The 20658-nt window shown below is 39.1% G+C and overlaps 1 protein-coding gene across 1 annotated transcript in view; it reads right to left on the bottom strand.

Annotated features, from left to right (window-relative positions):
* CFAP54 (cilia and flagella associated protein 54) overlaps nucleotides 1-20658 on the bottom strand; it is a 241930-nt gene that overhangs the window by 11772 nt on the left and 209500 nt on the right. The window contains exons 65-66 of the mRNA XM_023749820.1: nucleotides 19242-19383; nucleotides 9283-9357 (exon numbers count right to left, since the gene is read on the bottom strand). Of these exons, the coding sequence (XP_023605588.1) occupies nucleotides 9283-9357; nucleotides 19242-19383 (217 nt within the window). The remainder of the gene's footprint in view (nucleotides 1-9282; nucleotides 9358-19241; nucleotides 19384-20658) is intronic.

Here is a 20658-nt window from a genome sequence, read left to right on the forward strand (position 1 = left end):
GAAGGGGAGCAAACATACTAAGAACAGTATGCCATATACGCCAGGTCCCTTGAAACATAAGCTGTGCAGATGTTTCTTCCCTGCAGCGACTGTGTCAAGCAGCAAGGGTGGACCAGCTTCCGGCGAATTCCCCCATTTTTATTTTCTAAATGACAGCGCGTGTAAATCAGCGGCCACCTCTCGGATTGGGTTGTTTAAGACTCGGAAGAAGACTTGTTTATGACTTTGCCAACAGGTCAGTCCGAGGCTTAACCCTATATCGGCTCCCCACACAGTTTCACTGCACCAAAGTCGAGATGCCAGCAGGACTGGTTCCTTCTTGAGGCTCAAAGAGGAGAATCTGTTGCCGGGCCTTGTAGAGGCTTCTAGGAGCCACCTGTGTTCCTGGACTTGCAGCCCCTTTTTCCATCCTCAACATGCATCACTCCAACCTCTGCTCCCATCATCACATCACCTTCTCTCCTGTTGTCAAATCTCCCTCTGCTCCCTTTTGTAAAGAACTGATTACATTTCGGGACAACCTGGATGATCCAGGATAATCCCCCTACTTTGATATCAGATCTGTAAGGCAATAGGTTCTGGGGATTAGGATGTGGATATCTGTAAGGGCGAGGCATGATTCAGGCTACCACAGTGTGTGATTAAATCAGATAGTTTATATCATAGAAATATCATATTTATGTCATATCTGCTCAACACAATTTTGGTAAAGTTATGGAGTTAATTCTGTTTAAAAATTTATGGCATTCCTGAAAATGCCTATTGTGCCAGAAGTTTTTAGTGTTCACTAACATACATCCTTGCTCCTCTACAATCCTCTACATCCTGGCTCATTAGGAGGAGGCCAATAGGATATGGGCAGAAATTATGGTTGCTGGCTCTTAGAAAGGGTCACCCTTATGTATTGTCTAAAATGGGACACTTCTAATAATACCAGGAAAAATAGTAACTACTACTCCAAATCAATAGGCATACATTGCGGCTGTCACAGGCAATGCGCATGCATGGTCACCCTACTTAAAAGCACCTTGTAAATTCCCCAGCCCTCTTCTCCTGCGATGGTGACCTTAGAGGCCATGTAGTCTAGACAGTATAGTTACAGGTTCAAGGAGAGTTCCCTTCACTGGACTTTGCATGAGGAAGAAACCTTTATAGCCAGAGAAATGTAGGGTTATTTGTGAGCACAGCTTAGCCTACCCTTTCCTGACTCAAACATGCATGCCTAGCAAGCTTGCTCTACCCTTACCCTATTTCTGAATAGAGGGAAATTCCATCAGAGTAGGATTTACTCCACCGAAAGGACAGGGATTTGAATCTCAGCAGCAAAGTTATAGGAAAATATGCTGTAACTGAGCACAATGAGGCTGGGTTCCCTCCTAAGGGGTTGGTTTGGGTCTGCCTATGGGCTTTTGACCAGAGAAACAGTAATGAAATCTCTTGAGTTCGAACAGTACTTGGCATTTCTTGATGCTTTTAGGAAGGTGCTCCTTGGACTTACTGTCTGGCAACTAAAACAGGAGGCTCTTTTTTAGAGCAAAGGATTTATAAAGAATGTGAACTGACGTTTGCATTTTGTTTATGGGACTTTGTTGCTTAAAATCAAAGCATGACGGGCTTTGTTAGTTAGCAGAAACATTTATTTCTTTCTCGTGCAACCACGGCAGGAGCAACCTGGAGGGCAGAGCTGCTCATGCTGACTTCTTTATTCACATCAGTATACATCGCAAGCACCTGCAAACCATTCTTATAATGTGGCCAACTCTGACCAGCAATTTCTGATAGAGAGTTTGTAATTTATAAAGAAATTTTACATAAATTATTTTGTTTAAGTCTTTTTAGAATTTTCAACTTAAGCAATCAGCCTTTGTCAATATTAATAAGAGGACGTGAGGAAGAAGAGGGCAAGGAAAGAGGAGAAGGACAGAGAGGAGGAGGAGGAAGGGCAGAGGTAGGTGGAGTCAGAACCCACCACTGAACCTCCCTGAACATTTACTATGCACTGTATGCCATTAAGCACTTTTGGTTAATAATTACTCTGTTGCAAAAATAAAATGTGTCACTATTCATAAGGATTTTTGGTTCATCAAAAGCATAGCTTAATGGTTTTCTGGGGAATTATGCTAAGTGAAAAGATGCCAGCCCCCAAAGGTTACATACTATATGGTCCCTTTAATACAACATTCTTGAAATAACAAATTTATAGAAATGGAGAGTAGCTTTGTAATTGTCAAGGAGCTGGGTCAGGGACAGGGGTGAGGTGGAAGTTGGAGTATCTGTGAAAGGACAACAAGGGGTCCTTGTAAGGATGAAATTGTTCTGCATCCTGACTTTATTAATGTCAGAATCTGGTTGTGATATTGGACTATAGTTTTGCAAGCTGTTACCACTGGGAAAAACTGGATAAAGGGCACACTGGATCTCTCTATATTATTTCTTATAATTGCATGTGAATCTGCAATTTTCTCAAATCAAAAAAAAGTTAATTAAAAAAGGATGGTTGAAAAATAATACGAAGAATACATCTATTAAATGTCCTTTTAGTCTTTTCAAAATTAGCAAACATTTAGACAGGCCAAAGGCCACTAATGAAGGTAGCTGCTAATGGTCAAATAAAAAAATGACTCATTTCACACTATTTTTAAGTCTGGGAAAGATAAAGACAACCACCATGCAGTGAATGCTTACCCCTGGCATTGTGCTGGCACCATACTCACTGGGTTGCATGCGGCACCTAATGTAATCCTACAAGCAGAGTAGCTATTACCAATGCACAGAGAGGGAGTGAAGTAACTTGCTCCCAGTCACACAGCAATGGATGGTGGAAACAAGAATTGAATCATGCTTTCATCCACTGAGACACATCGCTTTCAAGACCTTCAACAGAACCTGATTGACCTGGAGTGTTTAAGGGTTAATGACTTGTCCACTTGTCCACAAGGGCAAAATGGGGGCTACAATGTGCCTGGTGCTCTTCCCACTGTGCTCTGCTCTCATGGGTGGTTGAAAAAAGGACATAATGGCATTAGCTGCCTGAGATTCAGGTGGAATAAGAACTAAAATCTCAAACACTTGTTGAAAGTATTAACAAGAAAAATGAGTAAATGTACACCTGCTTCTTTGAGAATTTATTTAGTGACAAGGAAAATGTGTCCAGAAAATTTCCAAAAGATTGCCAATTGACTCAACTATATGAGGCAAAAACCAATATCCTCCTGAAATGAAAACCTAGTCCCACCGTTAGAGGCCCAGTTTTTTAATCAAGACAAACCCATTTAGCAAAATGAATGAAGCAAATGAAAGTAAACACTTAGCTCCGTTTTCAGCAAAATAGAAAGCAGTGAACAGATTTGCTCATGATACCCATGCCTCTCACCTCTTAGAAGTTATACAAGTGACTAAATTTCAGGGAGATTTTTCCTTTGATTCTGAAATACATTTATATACTGAATGAATCCAGGCTTGCTTTATCAAGCAGTGAACAACCTTCTCGCCACTTTTATAGTAAACATACAATATCAGGTTTATGATTATATTTTAGTTTAAATTATATCCAAGTACCATTATACCTCCAAAATCCCATGCCTAACAAAAGCGGGACCAATACTTTGAGCACAGATAACACAAAGGCTCTGGGTTCCTTGATGAAGGAAAGCGTGTTTCACCTTGACACTATTGCTGGCAAGTCTCCGAGAGATGAGTATTCTGAAAATGCTATAAACAGCTTAGCCTTTTCTTAGCATTTTGAAGAGCACATTAATAGCCTGGCCTTTTCTTAAGGGCTTTCTTTCTCCTTTAGCCAAATGTGACAGTTAGAAGTGAACAGTGAGAAGATGGAATCCAAGCCGGCGCTGTGTTTGAAAAGCAGTGTGGAACTGATGTCATCCAGCATTGTCTTCAAAAGAATATGAGAATATTAAGTGGATGTCTCATAGACTTACACACAAAGGATACTCTTCACTTGAGGACAGAATGATAATGTCTCACGGAAGAAAGATGTAATTCTAGATGCCCCGAAAATCTATTCAGACAGCTCTTGGCTGGTATAAAACAAAGAAAAAATAACACAAAACTCTAAGAAAGAAAGAAAGAAAGAAAGAAAGAAAGAAAGAAAGAAAGAAAGAAAGAAAGAAAGAAAAGAAAAGAAAAGAAAAGAAAAGAAAAGAAAAGAAAAGAAAAGAAAAGAAAAGAAAAGAAAAGAAAAGAAAAGAAAAGAAAAGAAAAGAAAGAAAGAAAGAGGGAGGGAGGGAGGGAGGGAGGGAGGAAGGGAGGAAGGGAGGGAGGAAGTTTCAATTGAACCAACAAAAGTTATATTAATAGATTTAATTTTGTTAAGACTTAGTAAGCACCTACTATGGAATATGTGGAACCTTGTGCTCAGTGATGTAAAGGAGAGTTTAAAAAGAGTACTGTCATTGACACCATTTGGCGTACTGTGTTAAAAGGAAGAGGCACACACTAGTGTAATAAAATTAGCCAAAGGAAAGTAAACAGGCTAGCTCTGCTCTCTAGGATTTAAGATCCCATAAAAAGTGAAATGGAAGCTGTCCCACATAAGTAGGGGTGCATGCAACCCCATCCAACACCCAGAAAAACTGCATAGGTTATTTCCAAGGGTGCCTTGAGAGTCCACCTAGCTTATCCTCTCCTGTCTGGGTGTAGACACACTCAGCAACTCCATGACAGTTACCCAGCATATTTGGGGAGAGGTGCTGACAGATTTTAAAAATTGCCTAAGCAGGTTGCCAGAAAGCACTTCATTATAACATATTTTGATAAAAAAATATTAAGGACAGAGACATAAACCACAGGGTTGAGAGAAAGTGATGAAAGAAGGACTCTGCGTTAGAGTAATATAGGTTTAATGTGTTATTACCAATTTTTGCGTGATAATCTAGCAAAAGATAGGATACTAGCATTGTGGAGCAATAATTTCAGCTGATAGGCAGGGGTCATCCTATATAATAAAAGGGTAACATGCAAATCAACTGAATGGTGGAACAACTGGAACGCCTGTGGCCCCTAGCCCTGGCTGGCCCCACCTCGGAGCAGGCACCCCCACCCCCATTGGGGTGTGCCGGCTGGACCCCACCAGTGCACGAATTTGTGCACCAGGCCTCTAGTAAGAACATAAAAGGCTATAGAGCATAGGTAGTCATATGATAGAATCAATACATCAGACATAAAATTAAAGATGCAAATGACTAAACAAATGAATATATGTAAACACATCTGTGACTCTGTGTCTCCTTCTAGCTGTTCTTTTACCTTCTCCATACTTCTTACTGAAAACATCTTCCCACCATTCCTGTCCTAACTTCCTCCCTAGTCTCTGTGTCTCTCTCCACACTTCTTACCCAGACCTCCTTAAAGTCTCATCTACACTTGCAACTTTCATTTTCCCACTCTTACTCCTCAACTTCCTGTAGCACCTGCTCCCACTACTCCAATGGAACATTCAGTGGGTATAATTTAATTAAAGACACAGATCCTGGATTTTTAAGCAGAACTGTATTTGACTCCTGCCTCCTCCACTTAGAAGCTGGGAGACATTGAGCACAGTGTTTAATTCCCTTGTGCATCAGTTTCCTCATCTCCAAAATTAGGATAATAGTAGTAACCAATTTAATAGGATTCTTATAATATTAAATGAGATAATAAAACACTGAACAATGTTTTCACATGCCCTGTGCTCAACAAATATTAACCATGAATATTATTACTACTACCACTATTAGTAGTAATCATTTTAGTGATTAATATCATTATTGTCAGATTTTATTCTGGGTCTAGCTAAAAATCCTGAACTATAAAAAAATATCCTACTGAACTCATGCAGCCCAGAAAAACTCTTTGGTAATCTCCAGAAAAGCTCTTTGGTAATTTCCTTATACAATGTGTCTTATCACTTGGCCTAGATCAACCTTCCCTACCTTTGGAATCTCCTCTCCAAACTTATTCTGTGTGATTCTAGTCAGTTCAGTTCACACATACACACACACACACACACACCGCACTGATACAATGATTAGGTAAATATATTTGTATCATGTGAACCAGTATGAAACATAAAATTAACTGAGTGCAGGGAACTTAACCTATGCTGCCTTTGCAACAAGAAAAGTGTCTATACCAATGTTCTGCATGCAGCTGGAAGTCGATAATTACTGGTGGTGACCTGTCCTTCCCATGATCAGTCACAGCAAGAACACAAAGAATATTTTTAGCATCATGTTTGAATCCTACCTGGCAACTTGGAAACTGCAATAATTTGAACCTATGCAGGCAATTAAAAGGAAGTTTTATTATTAGTTGACCAGAAATTGTACCTCATGGTCATTTATATTCTGTGAGTAATCACGGAGAAGGTTAGCATGGAGCACTCATTCCCTTCCTTCATCTCCTCGCTATTCTCAGTTTCTTTTTGTCACAAGCTGTGTGTGTAATATCCATTTTAATTAGAAAGAGGCAATAACAGGCAAAGGTGATTGCAATAGGTATGTTCAGTACAGAACCAAATTGCCCAGCAAGATCTCATCCCGGTGATAAAAACAACTTCACTAAGGCATGTAATTTTGTCTAACAATTTGTTTCTTGGAACAAGCTCCTAACGCCCACGCCCCCGACCAGCACTACTCAGTAAGTCTGGCTTCAGTGAAGCATTAGCAGGGGCTTCAACTGGGAGGCACCTTCTCTTGGACCCGTGACCCTTTCACCACTGGGGTCTTGTGTTGGGATCCGGCACACTGACCTAATTCCTCTAGGATTCAACAGTGATTTACTTTACAGGCAAAGAAAATGGGTTCTAGTTCTCTCTCTACCTTTAACACTTTTCTTCTCTTTGTCTATTAATATTTCAAAACAAATTTGGATGCTAAAAGTCTGTTTAAAATTAGTTAACTAGGGGATGAAGAATTCACACATTCACACATGAAAGGCAGGACAATAGTAGGGATGATGATGATGTTGATGATAATGATGGCGGTGAAATAGCTAATATTTACTAAACATTTGTTTGGACTAGGCCCTTTGCCAAATACTTAACATATATTATTTGCTTTAGTAATCACAACTGTGAAAGATTGGCATTATTACTCCATTTTCCATTTGAGAAAACTTGCCTAGGGTCATATGACTAACAAGATTCAAGGCTGGGATTTCAAGTCTAGTCTGTCAAAAGCCAAAACCTATACAAAATCATGTGTCTTTTTTTCTGTGACCTGCTTTTAACCACAGTTTGATCAAAATTAGGTTTAAGTTTTATTTTATTACCAATGGCTTGCTACAGTAAATCTATGTATTTCCATACTAAAAAATTAAGTTCCCCATTTTAAAAATGGGAAAGAACATGAATGGTCAAATAAATATTTTAAAAAAGCAAATATTAAATTTCAAGTGTTTAACATGAAATGGAATTTAATTCAATTGAAGAAGCAGTAACTAATTAAAATAATATACAGGGAACTGTAAGAATTGAAAGATTAAGTTAGCATTGTCCCTATCCCCCAAGAAACTAATGATATAGTGGGAGGAACACAGTGTAATATTTCAGGTCTTACTTCAAATGTCATATCCTATGAGAGGTCTTCCCTTTGTAAAACTTTATTTACAAAATAGGCAATGGGACAGATATAGTTCATAGGCTTCAGTTTGCTGACCAATACTCTAACATATCACCCTTTTTTTTTCCTTTATAGCACTTAACAAATCTTAACTTATCTAGTTTATTGATTTATATACTATTTGCTTCACAACAATAGTAGCTCCAAGACAGTGGAGTCCTTGTTGTTTATTCTGACCTTGCTCTCCAGGGCCTAGAAAGAAGAACCTAATGCACAGACAGTTCACTCTAAATATGTGTTGACTGCCTGGCTGGTGTGGCTCAGTGGTTGAGGGTCAACCTATGAACTAGGAGATCACGATTCAATTCCCAGTGAAGGCACATGCCTGGGTTGCTAGGTAGATCCCCAGTAGGGGGCATGCAGGAAGCAGCCAATGATTCTCTTTCATCATTGATGTTTATATCTCTCCATCTCCCTCTCTGAAATCAATAAAAATATTTTTTAAAATAATACCTATTCACTAACTAAATGAACAAATACTATTTCACAAAAGGTGAAACACAGACTACCAACAAACTCATAACTACTAGTATATTTGGCCTTATTAATAAAAAATTTTAAAAAGTGAAAATGTCATTTTTCATTTGTCAGACCTACAATAGTTAGAAGAAGAGAAGGAGGCAGAGGAGGAGAGGAAGAAGGGAAAGTGAGAGAGGGGAGGAAACTAGGAGAAGAAAAACATGTGTAGATGAACATGAAGGGGAAATGGCCCCCTCATCTACCACTGATGGGCAAAAATATTGGTGCAACATTTCTGGAGAGCCATTTGCAATTATACATCAAAATGTACATGCCATTTCAAAAACAGGCAGAAGACTAAACAGACATTTCTCCAAAGAAGATACACAAATGGCAAATAAGCACATGAAAAGATGCTCAACTAAATTAGTCATTAGGAAAATACAAATCAAAATCACAATGAGATAGCACTTCGCTCATTATAATGGTGATCATCATCCAAAAAAAAAAAAAAAGGAAAATATCAAGTGTTGGTGAGGATGTGAAGAAACTAGAACCTTGTCCATTGCTGGCAGGAATGTAAAATGGTTCTATTTCTGAAGAACTCACAATAAAAAAAGCATATATACTTTTTATTCCAAAATCTTATTCCTAAGAATTAACTCTAAGAAGATGATGCAGAAGATATGTTTATACTAGAATCTATCACCCTCAAGATCCATGAATAAAATGTGGTTATTTAAATAAAGCCTGACACAAGAAATAGGTAAAATAGACTATTATGAGGCATTAGATACAAGAAGGTAGACCTTTCATGTAAAAATATGTCCATAACATTATTATTGAATGAAAAAAGCAAGTTACAGATGCATGTACATTATGATTCTACTGATGCAAAAAATCTAAGTTTATATATACATTGAAAACATTTGAGATATTCTCCAAAATGTTAATAGTGGTTATTCTCTGAATGGTAGATTTGAAATGACTAACATTATTCTCTTCATAATTTTCTGTATTAGTTGATTTTTTAAAGAATATTTTTTAAACAAAATAACATGCTCCATAAATTCATGTTTATCACTCACATTAAGAAGGGTTAGTCCCTTGATACTTTTATAATAGATGTTTTCTGGATTTCCATTTCCATAGCAACAGTGATACTTATGAGCGAGTCAAATATAGTTTTAAAAGAGATACATACCTTAGATAGTGGTTGTGTCTCTCTATCACTCATAAACAGACTTATTATTTCTGAGCAACAGTCAATAATCATTTTCTATAAATAAGAAAACAATATAGTAAGGTTGATATTATTGTTAAATATTAGACATTTTAATTATAAACTATTTATTTCATTTGTATTTTCTTGACTTATCACCTAAATTCAATTTTCAGGTTGAGACTTAGAGGGGTATTTAAAAACTACAGGATGGCTACAAGCGACAAGATTTAATTAAAAATAATATATTTTTTAGGATTCTTAGCCTGCACATTCACTGTTAAAATTCATGTTACAGAAGAATAACAAGTAAAGTAATTCGCATGAAAATAAGATTTTGAAAAATCACTTTTCTTCTCAGAAGAGTGTCCTGGAAGAGAGTCCAGAAATGGATTTAAGTAGAGAAGAATGGTTGGGAATTGGGAAAGAAATGGAAAGAGTAAATGAATAGGAAGTGAAGGTCAATATCATATGTTGTCTATTGTTGACAGCTCTACCACACACCCTACTGTATAGACAGAGCTGTGTTTATGTGAATACATCTGACCGATGAGGGGTCTACCCATAGGCAGGGTTGAATCGGTCAAATCCTCCACATAAGGAAGGACAACAGAAGAGAGCTGCAGTCAGTACTGGCCATGTGAGCTGAGAGGTCCTGATACAGAGTTGGAGAAGGCAGCCATCGACCAGATGTGGGATGAATAAGAGGAAGAATCAGCGATGAGTGAGAATCTACCCGCCCCCTCCCCCCCATGGCACTGAGCATAGTGATGGGTCCTGACAATCCAGTCCACTTTCTGTGAGGTCCACTGTGCATTTCCAGTCTTTGGCTATGCACAAGCTTACTTACCAGATGCTGCCAAATCTTTCCTCCCCAGCAAGTCTATTTTTCTGGAGCTTGTGGAAGATTTCCTTTACGGACAATGATAAGAGTCATAACTATAACATTATCAGAGAAAAACTATGCCTGCCGCACAGTCTTGCCAGTATCCATCCCTGAAGGAAGCAACAATTTGCTTTTATGGAAGTATTAATATGTACATGTAGTAGCATTCAGGAATTATAAAAATAATAAAAGTACATTAATTCTTACATTACAACTGACCACTGCTGGTTAAAACCTGAGAATATAAAGGCAACAAAGCTATCATTTAGAATTGAAGACCAGATAGAGCTTCACAGACAAGAAAAAGCTAAGAATTCATCACCACAAGCTAGTATTACATGAAATGTTGAAGGGTTGTCTTTAAGAAGACAAGAAAAAAGAAAAAGATAAAAAATATGAACAATATGCTGGCAATAAATACGTATCTATCAACAATTGAGTCTGAAAATCAAAATAAACGAACAAGGAATCTAACGAACAAAATGAACTGATGAATAAAATAAAACCAGAGGCATGGAAACATGGAATAGACATGAATCTCAGAGGGAAGCGGGGAGGAGGTGGGAAGAGATTAACTAAAGAATTTGTCACCCAAGGACACAGACAATAGGGTGGTAAAGGCCTGGGGTGGGGCAGGATCCAGGTGGAGGCGGGCAATGTGGGGAAGGGAGGGGAGGACATCTATAATACTCTCAACAATAAATATTTTTTAAAAGCAAGAAATTGAACTTGTAGCCCCAAACCATGTTATGACTGAGTTTTAATAAATGAATGAACATAGAAAAGATCAAATTTTAGAGTTCCAAAGCTATAGCTAATTTACTTCAATTTAACAAATATATTTAAGGTATTATAGCAGGTACTGTGGAATACAAAGATGAAGAAATGGGCCCTATCCTCCCAAAGTTTACAATCACTGAGAAAAAAAAAGATGCATACACAACTAAATAAAATACCAAGTATAATGTGGTCAGAACATGCATGGCTATGACATGTTGTAGGAGCCTAGAGGTGGGATAAGTATAAACCTAGAGTAAGTATAAACATGATGACAGGAAAGACTTCCTAGAGAAAGGGACAGATGAATTGAGAGTTGATAGAATAGTAGGATTTCAATTGTCAGAGAATGGGGACAAGGGCATTCTGGCTGGAGGAAGCCGGGCAAGCAAAAAACAATGGACATTCAAGGCACCTAGGAACCTGAAATGATTTTTCCTGTGGGTTGGTATAGGAAGCATGGCAGTGAAAGTGGTGAGAAATAAGGCTGAAGGGGCAAACTTATACCAGGACAGGTAAAACCAAGGGATTTGGATTTTGTTGTGTAGAAAATTGAGAGGCACTGGACTGAGGGAATAATCAAATTGCTTTAAAAAGATAATTCTGGCCACAGCTTAAAGGTGAACTGGACTGTTCTAACCAAGAAGTGAGACTTAAGTGTGAACTTAAAGGTGAACTTAAATGTTCTCATACACACACCAAAAATGGAGAACTGGCCTGATAAAAAAAAATATGACAAGAGAAAGGTAAATAAGCTGAGAGGCTACTCAAATCACTTGGGCAGTAATCATGGCTAAATATGAGCCAGCTTCAATGGGACCAAAAAGGATAGAGGGCAGGTAGGATACCCCGCATTGGTCAGGATATACCAGTTTCCTCTGATGAACTTTCCAGGCTTCTGGTTCATTGTACTAGACAGAGGAGAAGACATATCCACTCCTATATCCTTCTCATTATCAGTCTTTCTATATTTCTAATTGAGTTCTTAGGATTGGTTAAAGTATATTTTTTTACTACATAAAGGGTTTCAATAACAACCATGATGGGTTACTGTCGTGATTTTATCGAGACCTATCAAGCAAAGTGACACTGTCCATATCAGTAATCATTTCATATAATAGATGGATAGCAATGTTACCTCATAAATGCCTTTCATTCCTATTTCAACATTTATCAAACAGAAATTTCACCTCAACAACATTCTGTTTCTGTAGTATTCTCTGAGGTAAACCATGTACATAGGTCAGAAACTGGCTGATTAGGTGTTGGGCAGTGAGAGATTTCGTGAGGCCTCACTAGCACAGAAATGGAGACAGGGAAGGCGCTAAGCTCACCCATCCCATCAAGAGCTGCTGGAGCAGGGCTGTGGTTGGCAAGGAGCCTGGGAGGACACAGAATGACCCTTGCTCAATCTCTGCCATTTCTCCTTTATTTTTTTAAAAATATATTTTATTGATTTTTTACAGAGAGAAAGGGAGAGGGATAGAGAGTTGGAAACATCGATGAGAGAGAAACATCGATCAGCTGCCTCCTGCACACTCCCCACTGGGGATGTGCCTGCAACCAAGGTACATGCCCTTGACCGGAATCGAACCTGGGACCCTTGAGTCTGCAGGCCGACGCTCTATCCACTGAGCCAAACCGGCTAGGGCCCATTTCTCCTTTAATAAGGAGCGTCTTAATTCTATGACGAATGAAATTCAATTCTGAGTTGCTTCAAAATTAATAAGGCTAATTATTTGATTCAGTTGAAATCCTCATCATCTTTCACCTACAGTATGGTAAAAGCTTCCTAAATTGTTTTCCATCCTTCGAACTCTTGTTTCCCTCATCCCTCTTCACATGCCAGCAGGATTAATTTAGTAAATGTAATGCAGATCATGAGGTGCCCTTCCAGCTGCCGCCCCACCTTCTCCTACTCCAGCACACATCCTGCCCTGCTTTTCCATGACCCTTTCCTGCAGAGCAATGTTCATTCACCACTTACTTGTTCAACCTCTACTGAATGCATCCTAAGTGCTGTGGAGTGGTAATGGGAAGTGAAAAAGACAGAGAGAGGTCATGGTCTAGGGGGAGGGATAGGAGAGACAGACTTCCAGCACTGTAGGAAGTCAGAGGAGGAAGCACGTAGTTCCACCATCTCTCAGCCCCATCTCCCACCACATTCACCCTGTACTCTAGCCACAACAGGTGGTTCACTGTCCACCGAATATGAGATTCAGTCCCATGACTTCACCCTCAGGAATGAGTGCGCTCCACAAGTCTCCAACTAAAAGTTTCACAGGCAAGTATTGAAAAGGCACTGTGTTTCACTTACTAAAGATACTGGAGATAAAAGCCTATCTAATAAAGAGGGAATATGCTAATTGACCCTCATGTTGTCACAAAGATGGCAGCGCCCACAGCCAATAAGTAGGGAATATGCTAATTGACTGCCCCACCCTCAAAGATGGCAGCACCCACAGCCACAAGATGGCCAGCAGGGGAGGGCAGTTGTGGGCAACCGGGCCAACAAGAGAGGGCAGTGGGAGGCGATCGGGTTGGCAGGGAAGCAATTAGGCATCGACAAGGCTGGCAAGCAGAAGCAGTTAGGGGCAATCAGGCAGGCAGGCAGGCAAGCGGTTGGGAGCCAGTAGTCCTGGATTGTGAGAGGGATGTCCGACTGCCGGTTTAGGCCCGATCCCACAGGCTAAACTTATCCCCTGTGGGATCGGGCCTAAACCGGCAGTCAGACATCCCTCGAGAGGTCCCAGATTGGAGAGGGTGCAGGCTGGGCTGAGGGACACCTCCCCACAGTGCACGAATTTCATGTACCGGGCCTCTAGTTATAAATAAGACCCCTGAGCCAAGGAATACAAGTTCAAGAGAGAAGAAGAAACATATAAACAAATAATTGCTGAAACAATTTGGTAAGGGCACAAGGTGTTTTGGGGCCCAACGGAAAATGGCCTTTCAGTTTATAGGAGCTATAAAATGCTGTCTGAGCTATTTAAGCAAATACAAAGTCTAACTCAAGCCTCTCTCCCTCCCTCCTTCCAACTTTCCCTTCCCCCCTTGTTCTCTCTCTCTCTCTCTACACACACACACACACACACACACACACACACACCAATATGAATGAGATATAAAAAAACAATAAATTAGAATCATTGGCATCAAAAGCCCCATTGAGAGGGAAGGATTCCACAACCTTACTCTTTTGTATGGTATAGAATCCAAATAATGGGGGAGATAGGAAAACTGGAAAAAGTCAAGAGAGACTAAGTTGAACTATATAATAAAGAGCTGAGCCAGAGCAGGAAGGGGAGAGGAGATAAAACACTCCACACAGACTGAGTGGAAGGGAAAGTTTTAGGAGTTTGAGCCAAATGAGACAGATGTTAAAGACTTGCTGTGGATGTCAGAGAGATATTAAAAGCAAGATAGTTGGGGAAAATAAGACTTTAAAGAAGTTTTTCTGTGTACTAGTATTCCCAAAAAAGATTCCCTCTTGGATGTTCTTATAAGAGGTGCCATAGAGATTTTGATTGTTTTCTATGGTTTTGAACATCAGATTGATGTTTCCTTAAACACCACACTTTGCTTGCTAAAGTGGGCCACCAGGCAGCTGGCTCATTATGAATGACATCTGGGTACCTAGCCATGCTCCTACAATAATAAGCTCCTCCATGACAGGGACCTAATTGTACTGATTTCTATATGTCCTTCTCTCCCCAAGCCTGGAAAAATTTTGCAAATAACTGTCTCAAAAATAATTTGTTATTTGATGCTAATGTCCAATTTTATTTGGTTCTATGTTTTCAGAGTACTTTGATATTTGGGATAATCTGACAACACACAGATTCTAATTGCCTTGTTCAGTGATTCTGGACATGTTTGCTGAACTAATCTTGAATGACTTAGTAAACATAGTTTAAGATTTTCATATGAGTATGCTATCATTCCAAAAGGGAGTTTTTGTCTTAAAACCAGGATGGGTAGCATCTTTCATATGCTTTCAAGTACCTGATGAACTCTGAAGGTACCCTTAAAACTGTGAATGATAGGTTAAAATAACTCGGTCGTTCCGAGCTGGTAGTGTTCATTTTTGAAGAAGGACATACAAGGCTTTCAAGCCAGAAGTGAATAGAACACCTGCTCTGTAGCCCTCCAGATACATCTTAAATTGCTGTCTGTTTTCTGAAGTTTTTGGCTTCTTCCAGACCATAGGGATTTGGGGAGAAAATAAAAAAAGGGAAGGGAATGAGAAAGAGAAAGAACAAGATTTGCTATTTCCCATGTCAACCAAAAGCACATTTTTCTGGACCCTTATATTTAATATCCCACCAAAAATCTATATTGTGATAGATATAAATATATTAGATTATAGAGGTTATGAAATACTGTCTAATTCTTCATCAGAATTGATCTCTTCAAGTGCCCTAGTTAACTTCTAATTAGCTCCCAGTGAAGGTTGTCATGACAACGAACTGGCAGATTTAGTCAATGGGATTTATCTGATATTACCCTACAGAATCTAGCTGCTTTTTTTTTCTTTTTTCTTACGTGCTGGTTAGTATACTGGGAAAAAAGAAAACTTTGTATGTTCCTTCCATTTATCAACTTTCAAATGTTATGAACTAATTTGCCAATTCACCTAAACAAATACTAGTTTTTCTTCCATTGGATGACATTCTGTCTTATAAAGAACTTACAGAACTGAAACACATCTAAACATGCCCCACTTAAAGCTGAAGAAGCTCTTTCTAAGTTGAATAATAGACAAATTAAAAAATACAGAGGATAACATCAGGACTGAAAGGAGTTTGTGCTCAGGGATTGATACACTCACATATACCATTTGAGTCAGGATATGAAAGCAAGCCCCAAACCTTGGTTAAGGCAAGATAGGTCCTCTGGATTCTCCATCTGCCTATATTCAAATGCTCCCTTGCCCCCCCTCCCATTTATTTCTAATTTGTTTATATGTAGAGCCAACCTCTTGGCTCAGATACTGGGCTCATTGTGGTCAATTTGATACGTACATGTGATCCCCAGGGAAATTCTGCTGACTCTCACTCCAACCTAGGGGCTCATCTCTCCATCTCAGAGCAGTACCTGAGTGAAAGGATCATTTTTAGGAAGGAGGGAACAATTAGTCCCAGGAAAGGATTTGAGTCCCATACTTTTAGGCAGAGTACAACCTAAAATTATTACTCTTATGGATGCTCACTCTCCTGTCTTAGACAATCTAAGCCAAAAAGACAAATGGGTGCAGGGGAACATTTTCCATATATAACCTATAAAATAATGATTCAAGGATGATTTCAGCAAAGAATATTCTAGACCATGGCTCAGAGACAGCAACCTGCTGAGTTTGGTCTATGACTCTAAGACTGTGATTGTAAGTGATCTGCAAAGGAAGTGAAGAAATGAAACAAGAGACAAGTTCCTCTCCAAAACAGACATGAAAGGGCAACCATAGAATTTAGGACAAGAATCATATATAAGTGAAACCTCATGAGTTTGAGATGGCTGATCCATTGGGAGATTTGTTATCGGTACTCAGTATTTCATTAGTATCATTGTCTGGTAATTCTTGTTGTAACAGTTGAGGACCCTGGAAAGGATGTGTAACTAAAACTCTAAGGCATCATTTCTATAATAAATGCAAGCACAGAGCACAGGAGACATAAATACTGCAAAGATGCGTTTTTCAAAGGCTAACTGTTCTTGCCTGATGAATCCTCTTACAGCTGGGCATGTTGCTTTCACAATAATGAAAAATGCACTCACTGTCCTGGTGAATTCAGACTGAAGAAATGCCAACAAGTATAGTCTGAAAATCAGGAGAGTTGCCAATGTTTACACTTCCACATAACGAGTGAATACATGAAGACAAGAAAACAAAAAGAGCCATACCCATCCTATTCCTATTTATTTATTTATTTATTTATTTACTTATTTATTGTCTAAAGTTTTACATATGTCTCCTTTTTCCCCAACTGACCCTCCCCCCTCAGCCATTCCCACCCCGGGCAAGCCCCCACCGCCCCAGTGTCTGTCCATTGGTTATGGTAATATGCATGCATACAAGTCCTTTGGTAGCTCTCTAACCCTTCCCCACCTGCCATTTGTCTCTGGATCTATTCTTGTTCATCAAATTATGTTGATCATTATATCCCACATATGAGTGAGATCATGTGATATTTATCTTTTTCCCACTGGCTTATTTTGCTTACCATAATGGTCTCTAGTTCCATCCATGCTGTTGCAAATGGTAAAAGTTCCTTCTTTTTTATAGCAGCATAGTATTCCATTGTGTATATGTACAACAGTTTTTTAATTCACTCATCTGCTGATGGACACTTAGGCTGTTTCCAAATCTTAGCTATTGTAAATTGTGCTGCTATGAACATAGGGGTGCATATATCCTTTCTCATTGGTGTTTCTGGTTTCTTGGGATATAGTTCTAGAAGTGGGATTGCTGGGTCAAATGGGAGTTCCACTTTTAACTTTTTGAGGAAACTCCATACTGTCTTCCACAGTGGCTGTACCAGTCTTCATCGTTAAGAATTAAAATGTTTTGTAACCAATTGAATATTAATCTAACAGAAAGTCATTTAAGAAAAAAGATACAGCTGACTAAAAGTTAGGGAAGATCCTAAAAGATCTTTCTGAGGAAAACAAACAGAGATGGGACCCGAGGGGCTGGAATTGTCGGCAGAGGTTGGGCAGAAGATTTGTTTGTTTTTTCCCATTGAAAATGTTGTACCGCCATTTGATTTTTTTAAAAAAATTACCACAGTAACTACAGAATATATATCTCAAGAAATTGGATTAATGTACAAAATGAAAATTCAAAGAGCAAGTGATTAGGAAAGAACAGCATTCCCTGCTCCTCTATTTCCATAGGAGGTAAGGAATTTCCACTCCACTCCTGAAGGAGGAGGGCACTTCCAGCTGTTTTTGGACCCATCACTAATTCTTATCTGACTGGTTTGGGAAAAACAACAAGGCATGCTAGACTTGGCCCCTTCTGAGAAATGTGGGTTTATATTTTTGGAGGTACCCTGCCTGCAGGACTCTTCTCCTCTTCTCCTTGGTAAGACTGTCAGGGGCAGAAGGGGAGTGGGGGCAATAATGATGCTGACATGTTGATCTCCATCTATTCAGTTTCCATTTAGAGTGCAGGAGAAATAGGACAATGACCCTCTCCACCAGAACACTAACATCAGTGATCATAAAAACCACTCAAGTCAGAGAAAGACAAGTATCACATAATCTCACTCATATGTGGAATCTAATGAATAAAATAAATTGTTGAACAAAATAGATCCAGGGGAACAGAGGGAAGGCCAGGGGAGGATGGGTGGGTGGAAAGAGATCAACCAAAGAACTTATATGCATATATGCATAACCCATGGACACAGACAATTGAATGGTGGAGGCCTGGGGCAGGATGGGAGGCATGCTAGAATGGGGCAATGGGGGAAAAAGAGGACATATGTAACACTTTCAACAATAAAGATTTTTTAAGAAAGCCACTCAACTGTATGAACTCTGTGATCATATTAATAACACACTGTAAGGATAATATCTCATTTTTTAATACTTGCTGAAGGATATGTTTATTGATTTTAGAGTGAGAAGAAGGAAAAGAGGAGAGAGAAACATTGATGTGAGAGAGAAACACTGATCAGTTGCCTCCTGCAAGTGCCCTGACCGGGGATCAAACCTGCAACCTAGGTATGTGCCCTGACCGTGAGTCGATCCCACAGTCTTTTTTGGTATACAGGACGATGCTCCAACTAACTGAACCATCCGCTGGGCAGGATCATATCTTTTTTAATTAGGAAAAAAATATGCATTGAAAAAGTCTGAAAGACATATGCTTCTCTGTATTTTCTAGTTTTCCTTCATACGTTACTTGGGTAATAAACATGCTCACATAGACTTAGAGTGAGAAATGACAAGGAATGTTATAAAGTTGCAGAGCATTCTTTCTTCAGATTCACAGTTATACCTGAATGATTTCTCTAGATTGGTTTTGTTTCCATTCACCATAAGATTCTTATAATTGGTATGCTTAGAAGAGCTTTGTAGAAAACACTACGTATGTGCCCAAAAGTTGGGTCATCCCTGGTACTTTACGTAGAGACAAAAGAGGGCAGAACCACCACAAAGTTCAAGTAGAGTTATGTAGTTCTGCTCCGATGAAGTAAAAAACAATTTGAGGAATTATGTATAAGGACATCCATTCTGCAGTAGAAAAGTTTTCCATTACTTAATAACTTACTTCCAGTTCTTTATCAATTGTTTTCACTTCTATTTCCTGTGCTTCAGATACGTTTTCATCTGGAGTAACTTCAGGAACTGCTGGCAATGATAGCTCAGCTATTTGCATAAGATTCGATAGTTTCTCATGAATTTCAATAACGCTAAAAATAACAAACATAGATGTATTTTATTTGAAGAGTTTGCAAAAGGCATTCATTTTTTCCCAGAATTAATAGTATGTGTAAAGTAAGCCCTCCATTATTTAACACTTTGTTTCTGGCATCCCTATACCTAATTCATTCAAGTATTCCTTCATCCAAGAAACACGAGAAAAGAGACACAAGTAAGATGAGAGATTGTCAGCTACCCTCCTCTGTGAAGGCCTCAGTGACAAGGGCATGTCCCTAACTTTAGCAAGCCTACTATTTATCACAAACACACCAAAATTAAGAACATTTTGGGATAAAAAGAATCCTGTCAGTTTGATTACCTTGCAGAAATTATAATCATTTCCAGCTGGAAAAAATATCCTGTTGTTTCTAGATGTAAAAGACAAGTACCTAATTTCCTAGTTTTGTTGCCTAGCTCTGCTATCTTGTATACTGTGTCTACTAGTAGGTCTTCTGCCATTTCATTAAAAAATTGCACAATAATCAAGAGTATGCCAGCTCTTGAAACCTCTCTTGTTTTATTCTCTTTTGTGCGGATACCCAAGAGTCCTTTGAAATGAAAATCATGGAGTATGGACAAGGCTTTCCAGAGAAGAACCAAGTCTGTGTTCTCAAAGCACCTACTAGGTGCTTAGCAGGCAATGAGCTGACACTGACAGAGTTAGTAATGAGACTTGACCTTTTAAAGTATGTGCTTTCAAAGCACTGTCTGGCTCGATTCTAGCAATAACCCTGAAAGGTAGGCAGAATAGGTTATTTTCCATCTTAGAAGTTGGGGTCATAAGGGCAGCAGAATCAAAACTAAAGTAACTAGGTAATGAAAAGAATAAGAAACAAACAAGGAGTTTGGTATCATGGAATGAGAAAAGAGAGAAACTAGGCATGAGCTGAAGCAGAGAGTATAAACTAGGGAACAATATAAAATCTAATCTAATAAAAGACAAACATGCAAATTGACCATACCTTTGATATGCCTTAAGCCATGCCCACCAGCCAATCAGAGCGACTATATGCAAATTAACCCAACGAAGATGGCGGCCAGCAACCACGGAGCTGAAGCAAGCAGGAGGCTTGGTTGCCCCAGTGATGGAGAAAGCCAAGCTTCCCGGCCAGCTCTGAGCTCCACTGAAGGCTACAAAGTTTCAATTATAGAAGGTAAATAAACCCCTAGATACCTGCTTTCAGCCAGCCATGGCCTCGGAGCTGGAGTGAGCAGGAGCCGCTCTGAGCTCCACTAAAGACAACAAAGTTTCAATTATAGAAGGT

This window comes from Myotis lucifugus, unplaced genomic scaffold, assembly GCF_000147115.1.
Source record: "Myotis lucifugus unplaced genomic scaffold, Myoluc2.0 scaffold_10, whole genome shotgun sequence".
In the NCBI taxonomy this organism is placed as follows: domain Eukaryota; kingdom Metazoa; phylum Chordata; class Mammalia; order Chiroptera; family Vespertilionidae; genus Myotis; species Myotis lucifugus.